The sequence below is a fragment of the Anas acuta genome, chromosome 2, assembly GCF_963932015.1.
Source record: "Anas acuta chromosome 2, bAnaAcu1.1, whole genome shotgun sequence".
Lineage (NCBI taxonomy): Eukaryota > Metazoa > Chordata > Aves > Anseriformes > Anatidae > Anas > Anas acuta.
Window position 1 is genome coordinate 43,975,828 of NC_088980.1, and position 12,670 is coordinate 43,988,497.

At 39.1% G+C, this 12,670-nt stretch overlaps 1 protein-coding gene across 2 annotated transcripts in view; it reads left to right on the forward strand.

Annotated features, from left to right (window-relative positions):
• Positions 1 to 12,670, forward strand: part of ANO10 (anoctamin 10) — a 115,370-nt gene that overhangs the window by 95,216 nt on the left and 7,484 nt on the right. The window contains exon 13 of one of the 2 annotated variants that reach the window (XM_068674484.1): positions 10,524 to 10,688. The exons of the other annotated variant lie outside the window; for it this stretch is intronic. Within the exon in view, the coding sequence (XP_068530585.1) occupies positions 10,524 to 10,673 (150 nt within the window). The 3' untranslated portion in view covers positions 10,674 to 10,688. Of the gene's footprint in view, positions 1 to 10,523; positions 10,689 to 12,670 lie in introns of those variants that run through there. 2 annotated transcript variants of the gene reach the window in all.

Consider the following 12,670-nt stretch of genomic DNA (forward strand, 5'->3'; position numbering starts at 1 on the left):
GTACTGTCTTCAATGTTGCTGGAACAACAACTGTGGAGAAGAACTTATTATAGTGGTCTCAGAAGAGACAATGCATGCTTTTGCATTCCTAAAACTAGCTGAATAGATCTTTTATGCTAGAATTGTTTGTAAGTGCATTCTCACTACAAATCTTCTTTTATTACAAATTTCTTCTATTTTGTAAGTCATACAGTGTGATTGTTTGTAGTATAAGGAAATCAGTAAACAAAATACTAATCTACTTTAATCCTGGGAGGCTAAATTCCATAGTAATTTAGATTGTGATGAAGCAGCTAGATGTTTAATTCACTCTTCTGAAATGTTCTGCAAAAGCTGCTTGTCCCCAGTGATCTGTCTGGTGCTCATCAGGTGCTGCATTTGCTGAAAAAAAATAAATGGTTTGAATAGGAAGATGCATAGTTATTTATTGAGGTTTGCCATCACTTGAATTTACTATCTATGTGAAACATGAAATGCATAAAAAAAGACAACGCTCACTTCTGTGGCAGTCTTTCTGCTATGCATATACTGTACTGTAAATTATTTTTGTAGCTTTTTATGCTTTTACATGTTTTCAGAAATTTCTAAGTTGTATAGTAAAAAGGTTTACAATAGCTTCTAAATATAAATAAGCTTAAAAATAAATCCTGCAAAACCGCAGTGATCCATTTAATAAAATACTCATTTTTGTAAATGCACCGAAAAGAGTGGGTGAAAATAGTGTGACACATCATGTGGGCTTAATCTATTTCGTATAAATTTGCTGTGAAAGCTCTAGTTCAATATAGATAATGTGCAATCTGTTCTAAACATCCAGTTGTACAATAAGGGTAATTTGTGGGAGACAGTTATGGATCTCAAGAGCCCTTTCATCATTCGGAGTATTGAATTAATCTCCTCCTAAATGCTCATTCAGAAGGTGCCAGAAGACTGCTCTGTTTGGTTGCCATGGCAGATATTATTCTCCTGGCTCCTTGGAGAGCTAAATTTCTATAAACTGTGAGTGTTCTCAAGTTTATCAAAGCAGTGAGCTGTAGTTACTCTGATTTCTGTTGTTGCTGTTGACAGTTTCCTTCTGTCGTATGCTTGCTCTAATTTTTTTAATGTTCTAAACTTTTTTTTGTACCTCACTTGCTCTCAGATAGAGTAATAACTTTTGTTTAGAGACAAAAAGGGAGAAAACTTATTTTGCATATAGCCTCACAGTCAAATAAATCAGATAAAGCTAAAAAGAAATCTGAAAATTCAATACCTGTGTGCTGAGAGACTAGTGAAAATAACAGAGCTCTCCGATAAATGCAGGTTATAACCAGGGAAGGGAATGAAAGGATTTTTCTCAAGTGTGCATGGGGGCAGATATTGTGAAGGCGATTGGCCTGATTTCTTATACAATAAACTTCAGTTTCATGTACTCATGTTACCACAGTCTGCTTTAGCAGAGCTAATGAAGCCCAATTTCCTAAGGATTTATGTTCTGTCTTTCCTGAGCCTACATACAGCTGTGCATGCAGCTTGATTAAACACCTGGCAGCCGCTTACTGCCTAGCAGAAGGGGTTATGTTACAATTGTGCTCTCAATGACAGGGTGCTGATTTGGATTTCCCTTCCTACCAAGTAACTAACTTTCAAAACTGAGGTCAAAAAAAAGGTATTTAATATCCTTCAGGCTTCTGCAAATTGATAACTTTTGCTGAAATTGGCTGCTAGCTGGAAAGTTACTTCATGGTCTCGCCATGGCCCCTGCCCTTTAAACACCTGAGCCAGGTAACTTTGGGGAGACAAACTGTCACCATGAAAGCCGTGTCTTTTAGGACACAGTTGGCCACGACTGAAATTCAGACTCTATCTTGAACTTTAAAGAATGACTTAATGTTTACTGTAGTAATGCATCCTGTCAATGCAAGTGCATCTTTGTGTGGTGGTGTTTGCTTGTCCAGATGGATGCACATGTGCTTGGAGTGCTTGGGCTCAAGACTTTTTTTTCTTTTTGATGTTTGGTTACTCAAGATAATTATACTCAATATAAGCCTGTCACGAAGGAGACTAACTGGATAGCAAGTGATCACAATTTGCAAAGAGCTATCTGTCGGTACGTACCCAGGTACACACATCAGTGTTCATTACAGTGTCACCCTCAGAAAATTCTGTAGTCCTGACATCTGAAAAGTAACCCTAGTGTTTGCTGCTGTGTTACCACACTCTTCAGCTTAAGAAACATCCAGAAGCAAAGCTGTTTGTGGCAGTCCTGCTGAAAGGCTCGAATCTAACTCCTAATCAACTATGAATATGTGGGAGGAGACTGCTTCGAGTCAGTGGCAATGTGAATGATCGTATGGATGGGCATCGAAGGGAGAAAACCATTAATAATTGGAGTGTCAGAAATGTTTTGTCAGAATGCAGATTTATCATCTACCTTCTTCAAAGCCTATTTTAGTCTAGCATGAGGGGACAGGGCATCTACAAGCTCTAAGGGGGATGGATGAGCTAAAAAGTATTTGTGCTGTGCTTCTTGTTATGAATACGCATCCTCAGTGCAAAACTGCATAACGATAGCTGGTATTAGTCCTCCTGGAAGGTGAGATTTGTTGTGTGCACAATGTTAAGAAAATATTAAGAACAAACCTGAGGGGAAGGCAAATATTTAGAACTCAAGAGTAGGATGATGCATCATAATGCACTCAAAATGGATCTATAAAATACGTTCATTACGGTTGCATTTCCTCTTTAAATCAGATTTGTTCCTGGAACAGGACTGGGGAAATGCCATTCTGAACAGAACCTACACGTAGTTCAGACTGCCAGCAAATCTGTCGTAGGCCATCTCGTTGAAACAACAGCTGAACTGTCAAGTGATGGAAGTGCAAAGTGATTAAACAAAGACAAATGAATAAAAGAAGGTTAGAGTGGCACTAATACGAGATTATTTCAGTGTGAAGCAAAAGAGGAAGTACATTAACTGGATCGAATGTTGAGTGTTCATGAAAGATATTTTTTAACATGAACGTCTGTAAATGTCAGCACACAAATAACCGCATGTCCTTTTTCTCATTGTCCTGTAGTGCATCGTGAATGCAGTATTTCTGCTGGATTTCAAGTCTCTCATGCTTCTGTGGAAAAGCAGGAAGACATTTGGGTAGTTCAGGGGGCTCTGTGTTCAAAGAAAGATGGCTGTGGTCAAAGAGCATGCCAGTGTTTAATTAGTACACGGCATCCTTATCAGTTAGCACAGATAATATTTTAGATTCTTATTGCCTAGTGTGTGGTTAATTCACTGCATGCTATGCTGTACAAGCAGCAGTAAACATTTTTCCAATCTGAAAGTGGCCATTTTTGATTATCCATGCAGAGGAAAGGATGTTCTGTTTTAAACAGATTATAAAACACTAAAACGTATTCTGAGGTGCTTTAGAAAGTAGACGTCAATGGAGTTCCCTTAACTTTCTCTTCCTGAAACATGTGTCAAACTGAAGTGTTTGATGTTTTATTTTTGTCAAATCAGTGTACCGTTCTGCTGGGAAATTTTTAAAATCATGAGGTGTGCTATAGTTTTCTACAGATGGGCATATATCTGCATCATTGCTTGTAGTATCAGACTCGATACTGTTCTGTTAAGGAAGCAGCATTATGTTGCTGTTCTGTGTTTACCTTCTTAGATAACAGACTGAAGTCTTCAGCACTTAGAGATTTTTTTGTGTGTGAAAAACAAATTTATTTATGTAAACGGAAAGTGTTATACCATTATATAAATAACTGGATGCTTACACAGAAGAGTATGTCCTTCTGCATGTACCTCTCAGCCTTGTTTTTCTCTGCTGTGCAATTACATGAACTACAGGTAGCGTGGCATGTCGTGAGAAGTAGCTGATATGCAAAAGGGAGCCCTGCTCAGAGCATACCAAAGCATGCTTTTTGAGATGCCAGCTCACATAAGATGGCTTAGAGAAGCCAGGAGGAAACTACCTGACAAAAGAAATACAGACTCTTTTTAAAGCTTTATTGTATTTTAAAGTTTCAGTAAAACGCATTAAAATTAAATGGAAGAGCAGGACTGGAAATTAATAGAATGTTTTATAAGTTCAGGTAATACGTGATATTCTTCTGCTTGTTTCTATTGACAACAAGCAAACTTAAGAAATTGTTTCAAGCATTATGCTCCTCTGTAGTTTGCTAGGTCATTCAACCAGTAATAGGTGTAACGTGCACTGTTCGTGGCTATATTTCCTATGAAATGGACTGCAAAAGAAAGATTTGCTTTCCTAGCAAGCATTCGGAGAATCTAAAATTTAGAGTTTAGTTGCCCTGCTTTTCATCTCTGTTATAGGCTCTTTTTTATTTTTTTTTAATATTGTTTTAATTCTTGAGCCTGTGTTAGAACTGGATAACTGGATACCGAGTCTGTGAAGTTTTGTTTTAAATTGTTTTTAGCATTGTCTTAAGGTGATGTGTTTTTTGTTTATTTTTGTTTGTTTAAGATAGAGCACTCCCGGTTATATATAAATGAAAGGAGAGGTAAATTTGCTAAATAGATGAGCTTCTTGCAGCTCCTTGTCTTTCCTGTTTTTTTTTTTCTGATAGATGCCATCAAATTAATCAGCCTGTCTCTTGAAAAAGGCTTGGTCCCCTTAGCTGACATTTGATAACTAGCAGTGAGGTGAAATCTTAATGAAATAAAAGATAGATGGGTTTGGGTTGATGGAAGAAGTACTGTTGAGCAAAGCTAGAATATAGCTGATCTGCCAAGTTGAGAAATTGTGGGTAACTTACGCTCACATGCGGTAAGAAGACACCTTTCTTCTGCAAGTGGGGCACGCCCAGAGTTTCCCTTACTTGTTTTTGTCTTGGTGATGTTGAAATTATCAGACCAAGCCATTAATTAGTTCATACACTTTCTTCTCTGGGAGCGATCATTCCTGTTGTTTCCAAGAGATGGGTAAGAAACTGTAGCAAACACAGTTAAAACTTTGGAATAACCATTAATGGGAGCGATTGCTTACTTTCTGTATCAATTAGTAAGAATTAGGCTTATCTCATCAATCAGGAGAATTTGCATACCTGGTTCCAAAACAAGGTGATTTTTTAATGCCTCTGTGAAGGCTCCTGTTTGTCATATAGAAATCTCACACAAGAGCATTCATAGAGATATTTAATTATGAGTTGGATTTTCCTGTCTCCCCTTTTTTCACTGATAAGCAGAAATCAAGAAGAGATTCACTCCTTCAGTAACCTAAGCCAAAGACTTCTTTTTAGTGGAACTCCTGCAGATTCCTTGAGAGAACCTTTAATTAAGGTGTTGTTTGTATTGTTTTTCCAGCATTGTGCTTATTCCCATGTCACAGAAAGTTCAGTGTAAAGTCAAGAAGCAAGTTCAGCAGACAGCAGTTTCAGTGGGATACATTTCTTTTATCAAAAGTTGATAAGGCTGCATCAGTCCACATGCTTGAGTGCCTGGGGTGCTTGCCAAAGAAGTTTTATCCTGTTTGGTTACGCAGACAGTCAGAACCACTGCTAAAAAATACCCTTTAACCTGGAGTTAAAGATGCACAAGAAGAATGAGGAGTATGGAAGGTATGAAGGGAAGTTGTGATGTTAGCAGCATCCCTATTTCTCTTTTCTGTTAACTCAGAGGCTTCCAAAGGAGGACTCTTGTCATCTGCATAGATACCATTAATTGTCCGAACGTGGGACAGAAGGCCTGAGCTACTGCTGCTTTGCTGGGCCAAAGATGGTTTCTGCATTCTTGAGAAGAGTACAAGCACTTACTAATAGAAAAGAACAGAAAAACTGGAAGGTGCAGGTTTTGTTCTTGTATGCCTTCTACCTACAGTCTTGCAGCTAGAGAAGGACAAGGAACAATCACCATACATAAATCTGGCAATTTTTCTGCTGCTCTCTTACAGTTCGCTGTTAGGAAACTTGTACAGAATACCTGAATGTTTTTTTCAGTAATAAAAAAGAGCTTATTTTTACTCTTAGCAAGAAAAGAGAAATACTAGGTTTTGAGGTATTAGGTTAGTGACCCATTGGGTATACTAGTACATTTAAAAAGGCAAAATTTGCAATAAAATTACCAGAGTAAAAGTTGTTATTGAGTTGGGAAGACAATAATAGAAAACCAACAGCCTGTTATTGAGCTCTGTAGTTGTCTCCCTGTAAATAAGATTGAAAACACAAATTACGCTCCCCCAAAAATTAAAAACATGACTCAAATTAGATTTTAAATCACCATCTACCTCCAAAACGTCTTTTTTTTTTTTTTTTCTATTTCTCTTATTCTCCCAAATCTAATCTCTCTTTTCTGACAGGCTGTGACACATAATATTCTAATATCTTGTGACAAGGGCAGTGCAGACAGAGACTGAAATTGCTTACTCAATGATCTTAGGCTATTCCTTAAAAAGGGACCGCTACCACAGGTGTTGGAAATGGAAGCAAAAAGAAATCTGTTAGGTATACACAGAAATTACGGAGAGGTTTGTACTACTGAAAGGTAATCAGCCTGTAGTTGCAATGCAATTATATCAATGTGGCATTGATTTCTAGTGTAGTGTTTCAATAAGAATAGAAAGTCCTGAGGTGAGATCAGAAGTAAAATGTTGTGTGCGTCTTTGACTGTCCTTAAAAATTGTTCGTATTGCCCCACAGGTTGTCTGTCCTGACCAAAGTTACATCTGTTTAAAGAGACTTTGGGTCATTTTGTATATATCAGGCCTGTGCCGAATTTCTTTTTGTGTTAAGTCTTCAATTTTATTTGTCATTTTTTACTGGATGTCTCCCTTTTAATTTATCAATGATGAGTACGTCTCCCTTCAGCTCAAACCCCTACACTCAGCTTCTAATATTGAAAAGATTTTGACAGTTCATTTTCTCCCATGCATTTTGTTTTATAAATTCCATTTTGTGCAGTCATGCCTGCCTGAGTAAGGAATTACGTGAGTTTTGAGACTCTTAACCACTTGTTCCTCTAACACAAGCCTGAGTGGACTGCCTGTGGAAGGGATGCTGTAGAAAGTTGTGCAAGAATTCAGACATAGCTCTTTTTATTCACATTGTAAGTATCAATAAAACAATTCAAACAGTAAATGTCAATAAAACAGTGACATGAGTTCAAATGATGTGCAAATAGTTGCAAAAAAAAATCAGGTTGTACAGTTACATGCAATATTATGGGTAGAAAAAATAGACTATTCTAGAAAGATTTGCAAATTAATTTTCCTTTAGTCTGGAAAAAAGATTGTTAGCAGGTTTGTTTCCAAATTTCCTTGAGTGTCAGAGCACTAAAAATAAAAGGCCATGTTTTCCTCTGGGATAAGCTTAATTTTATAACTTCCCATTTCTCGGTTTTGTGTTGAGTGCCTGGGTTTTTTGTTTGTTTATTACTGGTGAGTAAGGAGAGAAGCAGAATAATCCTTTCCATATATGATAAGTTCCCTTTTTCTGGCAGTTTTTCTCCTTGCTCAGCCTATTTGTATGTATTTTTTGAAACTATTAGTAATATATATTTTTTAAAATTTTGTCTAAATTAATATTGCTGAGAACATTGTATTTAATATCCCATTAATATTGTTGAGAACACCCTTTTGCATATCAACATTTTACTGAAACTGCTCATAGTTGTGGACCTAGCATTGTTAAAGTCTTCTTTATTTGCTTCTATCTTTGCAAGCATGCTTTCTCCTCTTTTCCTTGTAGTATGTGTTGATGTGTACATATAGACAGTGTACAGGAAAGCAGAATGAGATCTGTGTGTGCAGATGCTGTTGAATTCCTTTTTGTAGATGCATTCTCGTTATGGTGTGTTGTAAACCACAGCCTACAATTCCATTTCTTTTAATGGATATCCTCTTTTCTTTTGATATGGTCCCTTAAACCAGTAATAATTACTGTTATTTCCTATTAATAAGGAAAATGATGTGCTCTGTGGTGTGTGAAAGGTGTATGCCATAGATTCTTGAAGAAATCTTTCACTGCAATTGTGAATTATTATTTTTTTTAGGAAAGGATGCAACTGACTGCCATGCATTTTGCAGTTCTGTTGATCCTGTATGGAACACAGAATTTTCACTCTGTTTGTACCAAAAAGGAAACACGAGCACTGACATATCAAGCTCAAAGTGCAGAAAATGGATTTCTCCGCCTTGTTAGTATTTTGTAATTATTTGTCCTGTCCCGGCTTGCTTTTTTGATTTGCCCTGAAGGATCTGTGGAAATGTGTGCTCACCACCCATCTTACACTATCACATAAATTCACAGCGAATTAACTAAGTGACTCAGTGGATAATATTAACTCACTTCAGTGATGCAAAAATCATATGATGCCTTAAACATTTGTTTAGAGTCCTTTGACAGCACTTACTGGAGTGTTTTCAAAATCTGATTTGTTTGACAGATGTAGCAACCTATTTTATACAGGTCGTCTTATAAAATTTATAAGACAGAGTACATATTCTGACAAGTGGTAATGTTGTGCAGCGTTTCTATAGCAATAGGACACACTTGTAATGTATTACAACTAATGCGGTGAAGAGACATTATTCTAGATATTTGTGGTTGCATGCTAGAGAATATATTTGTTGTTGCGACAGGTCGAAATTGAGAAATAAGCATGTGATGGGACTGGTAACCCAGGATACCCGTTAAAGCACTTTACAATGTATAAGAAACATTTCCAAGCAAAGCCTCGAGGTCAGATAGAATTAAATTAGTGTGGCAATTGAACATGAATCACAATAGTTAATCCCTCGGTGCATGCTGAAGCTGGCACCATTTGCTCTGATTTCCTCTGAAGCAAAAGCAGGTCGCTCTAGAGCAGGGGCTGGACTCAAGCACTATGTATCTGCCCACCACATCCATTTCTTGGCTTTGTTTCATCTCGTGGCTTTATCCAGCCCCTCAGCACGGCAAAGTGGGGCTGTGCTCACTTGTTCCTCCTCTCCTTCCCACTGCTCCTCAAAAGCAGGGTGGGAGCAAAAGGAGGAGGCAGTTCTGCCTGTGAGCTTGGCCCTTACCTGCCACAGGATTTAGATGCAGATGTGAGCAATTCTCAGTTGAAAGAAGTAAAAATCAAAGGAAGAGGGTGCAATTAGGACAGCAGAAAACGACAGGGAATCAGCAAGGGATATAGTGTTATATCCCTTAAATCCCTATAAATCAGCATATCTGCAGATCATTGTTTATCTTCCTGTTACAAAGCTGCTTAAATGCCCAAACTCTTCAACCTGGAAGTAGTAGCTATCATATATCTTTAATTTCCTATATCTCTTTATTGCAGAATAATTTCATAAATCCTTGCTTACAGATAAAGCGATTACTAACAGAAAGGCACAAATTTTGTTAGGGTCTCTAATAACTATAGCAATAGCTCTGAAAAAGGGCCTATGGAGAGAGAGTATCTAGGGCATTGCAGTACTGCAAATAGGCACACAGAGGTAACTCACAGGGGAACATGGTTGTTGTAGTGCAAACTGCAAGCTTTTCTAGTAGAGCACTGCATCGCTTCTGAACGGAAAGGTCACCAACCTGTAGCAAACAGGCTTCCTTCCCACTGCTTTGGTGGAAAAAAAGGAAAAGGGGGTAACCTTAGGAAGCGTAAGACGTGAAATTCTGAAGTAAACGAGAACTCTATCTTTTGCTCGGTTGTTTAAAATTGCTACAGGTTAGCGAAGTAATTTTATAAATATTGTGCTATCTGTAATTTAGGACCATGTCAGCTGTTGTAGCTTAGGTTATTTGAAAGAAATACAGAGTTATAAATTACCAAACCAACATCTTTTACTTCATTTTCAAACTGTCTGCAAGCTATTTCAGAGCTTATTCTGACTCTCACACACGCTTGCCAGGCAATCTAATGCAATTCTCTGCGAGTAATGGTTCATAACCAATTGTGCATCTTAAATGAAAATGGAAAGGTTGGCAAGCCATGTGTGTCCTGCGTGCATGTGTTTGTGTCTGCATATGGGCCGTGAGATGAAGGGTTTTCTCTAGGCCAGGCCCCAAAGTGGCAATAAACAGGTGCCTAGGGTAGAGTGAAGAGCAGGGCAAATGTTTTTATTTCCCTGTAATATTTTCTGGTCCTCTGCCTGTGCTCAGTTCAAGAATTTCCTGAGCCAGATCAAGCCATAAACCTACCATAACAAATTCAAGTATTGACCTTATCTGGGTACGTGTATGGACTTATCTGGACAGATTGGCTTAAAAAATATATTTATGTCAATACCTAAGTCAGTGCCTATAACTGATCAATCCTTATGCTTAGCTCGGTGTTTAATTAATGGGATACAAGTTGCCTCTTTCTCCTTGTTTCCAAGGGATAGGTTGATTGGCAGACAAGGCACTTGCCTCATCACAAGTATCTTTGGTGGAAAAATTAATTGTGTCAGTTGTGCTATTCTGAAAGTACTGGCAGAGGGACCTTTGATACACTCTAAATTTGTAGAACTGATTTCCTCATAGTAATAATAAAGCTATTGTAATTAGCAATTGGTTTCCAGCTTAACATTGACAATTTTTTACCGGGCTGTGAATAGATAATAGCAGAGATCCTGCAAGAAGAAAGCTGGTCTTTGAAGAGAAATACAAGAATGAAAATGCTGCTGGAAATGATATGGGCAGGACAAGAAGCTAGGGCAAGGAGGAAAACCAAATTGGGTGACCTGGCAGATCCTTTCCCTTCCTGATCTTGGAAGAGATCTTATCCAGCTCTTAGGCAGAACTGAGAGCAGTCCTTCTTCACCAATTTAAATACTGAATAGTTTCTTTAAACTCACTTTTCATGCTGTTATGGCAGATAAACTGAAAGGCAAATTCCTTCTTCAAAAAGAATCCCTTAAAAAAAAATGATTGCTTTTGCTATATATTTGCCCAGCACTTGGTGTGAAAACTGTATTTCTAAACACATAGTTTATTTATTATTCAAGTACATTTTAACATTTTCTGTTTATACTGCTGAGTTGTTCGTTTTCTCTAATATCATCTGACATGGGTCTCAGGCTGAAGTTTGCTGCCTGTTGCAGGAGAGATGGAAATTTTATACTTCTGGCATTTTGATTTGTGTGTGGCAGCACAATAGAGCACAGCCACGTGTCCTCCATATTACCTGCTTTTTATATCAAATTTGTCATAGAAATTTCCCAAACCAGTGCTGTAAGTTGGGTTGGAGTCCGATCTAGATTACTTAAGTAATTCCCTGTGTAGAGAAGCAAACTTTGTTGTTGTTGTTATTGCTTTTTTTTTTTTTTTTTTTTTTTTTTTTTTGGAAACTGAGTAGAGCTGTATACTGATACAGAAATTTACACATTTGGAAATAAATGTGGGCCCAGGTGGCCACCCGGGCAGGCTGTACTTGGGATAGGGACAGGCGTGCCCCTGTGCTCTCTGGGCCAGCTGCCGCTCCAGAGGGTGCACAGGGCCCCAGTGCTTTGGTGCCTCCCTGTTGGGCTTTGTGTGCCTGCGTTGAAATGTTTGCCATATCTGTGGTCAGAAAGCAACGGGGTTATAGAGTATTCTTTGCCTTTTTCCTTAGTGTGGGGCATAATTCATTGAGAGAGACTTTGAGGCTTTTCACACAACCTTTTCCTTGCTGCAGCAAGGATTACAGAGGCGTGTTAGTGCTCTTAATTTCTCCTGTGTTCTCTTTTGTGACATTAAATAGTTTAACTTTGTGTCTCTTGCCTCTGGTACAAGAGAACTTGTTAAAGGCTGTTGGCAAAACTTGTGTGGGTTTTGGCTGTGTACCACTGGAATAGACGTTATGTGGAGTCTTCTGGGCCAAGCCCTTACTACGAGGTTTTATGCACCAGAGGGAGGCTTGTGTCTATAACCCAGCAGGTCCTTTCTAGCCTTCAGTCCCCAAAATGGAAGCACAGAGCTCACATAGCTTTAGTCTGAAATTTATATTCTCTCGGCAAGCAGTGTAGTCCCAGCACCATCCGAAAACTTGCTCGCTGGAGCAGGGCCTGCAGGGCGCAGGCCACCTTCACCTCAGCCGCCAGCCTTCCTGCAGACCCTGGGTTCACCGTGAGGCACGGCCAGCACAAAGCACCTCACGTACGAGGGAAATGAGGCTATGCTGAGCAGGCTGCTGCTGCTGCAGCTAGCAGAAAGCTAACTGAACTGTCTGCAATAGCATTTCGGTCTCAGGCATGCCCGCGGGTCAGGGCTTTGTGCGCGGAGGCCTCGGTGAGCTCTGCTGCCAGCGGGTGAGTCGGTGCTCGGGGCATCCATCCAGCTCAGCAGGTGAGATGGGCAGACAGGGGGAATGGCTCGCTTCACCTATTTTCTCCATTGTAACTAGCAACTAAAAACCGGTAATTAATGCTATCCAAAAGTCCCAAGAAACCCAATTTTATCATAGCTCACTGCAGCAATCCAAACGCTGTTGACGTGCAATTAGCCCCATGACAAACCTCACCCTTAAGCTGTGGTGAAATCAGTTTGACACAGGTCACAACATTAATGAAACGTATGACTGACGGGCACGCTTCTCCAGTGACCGTGCAGGCCATCCCTCTGCACTGAGACGCCATCAAGGTCACGTCGCTTTGGATGTTTTTGCATCATTGCTTTCTCAGCTGGTCAATAGTTTGACTCCAAAATCTATTGACCGGCAGCTTACTGGGCGAGAGGGGTAACTGCATAGCCTAAAGAAGAAGAGAGCACTTGGGGTGTTGTGGTG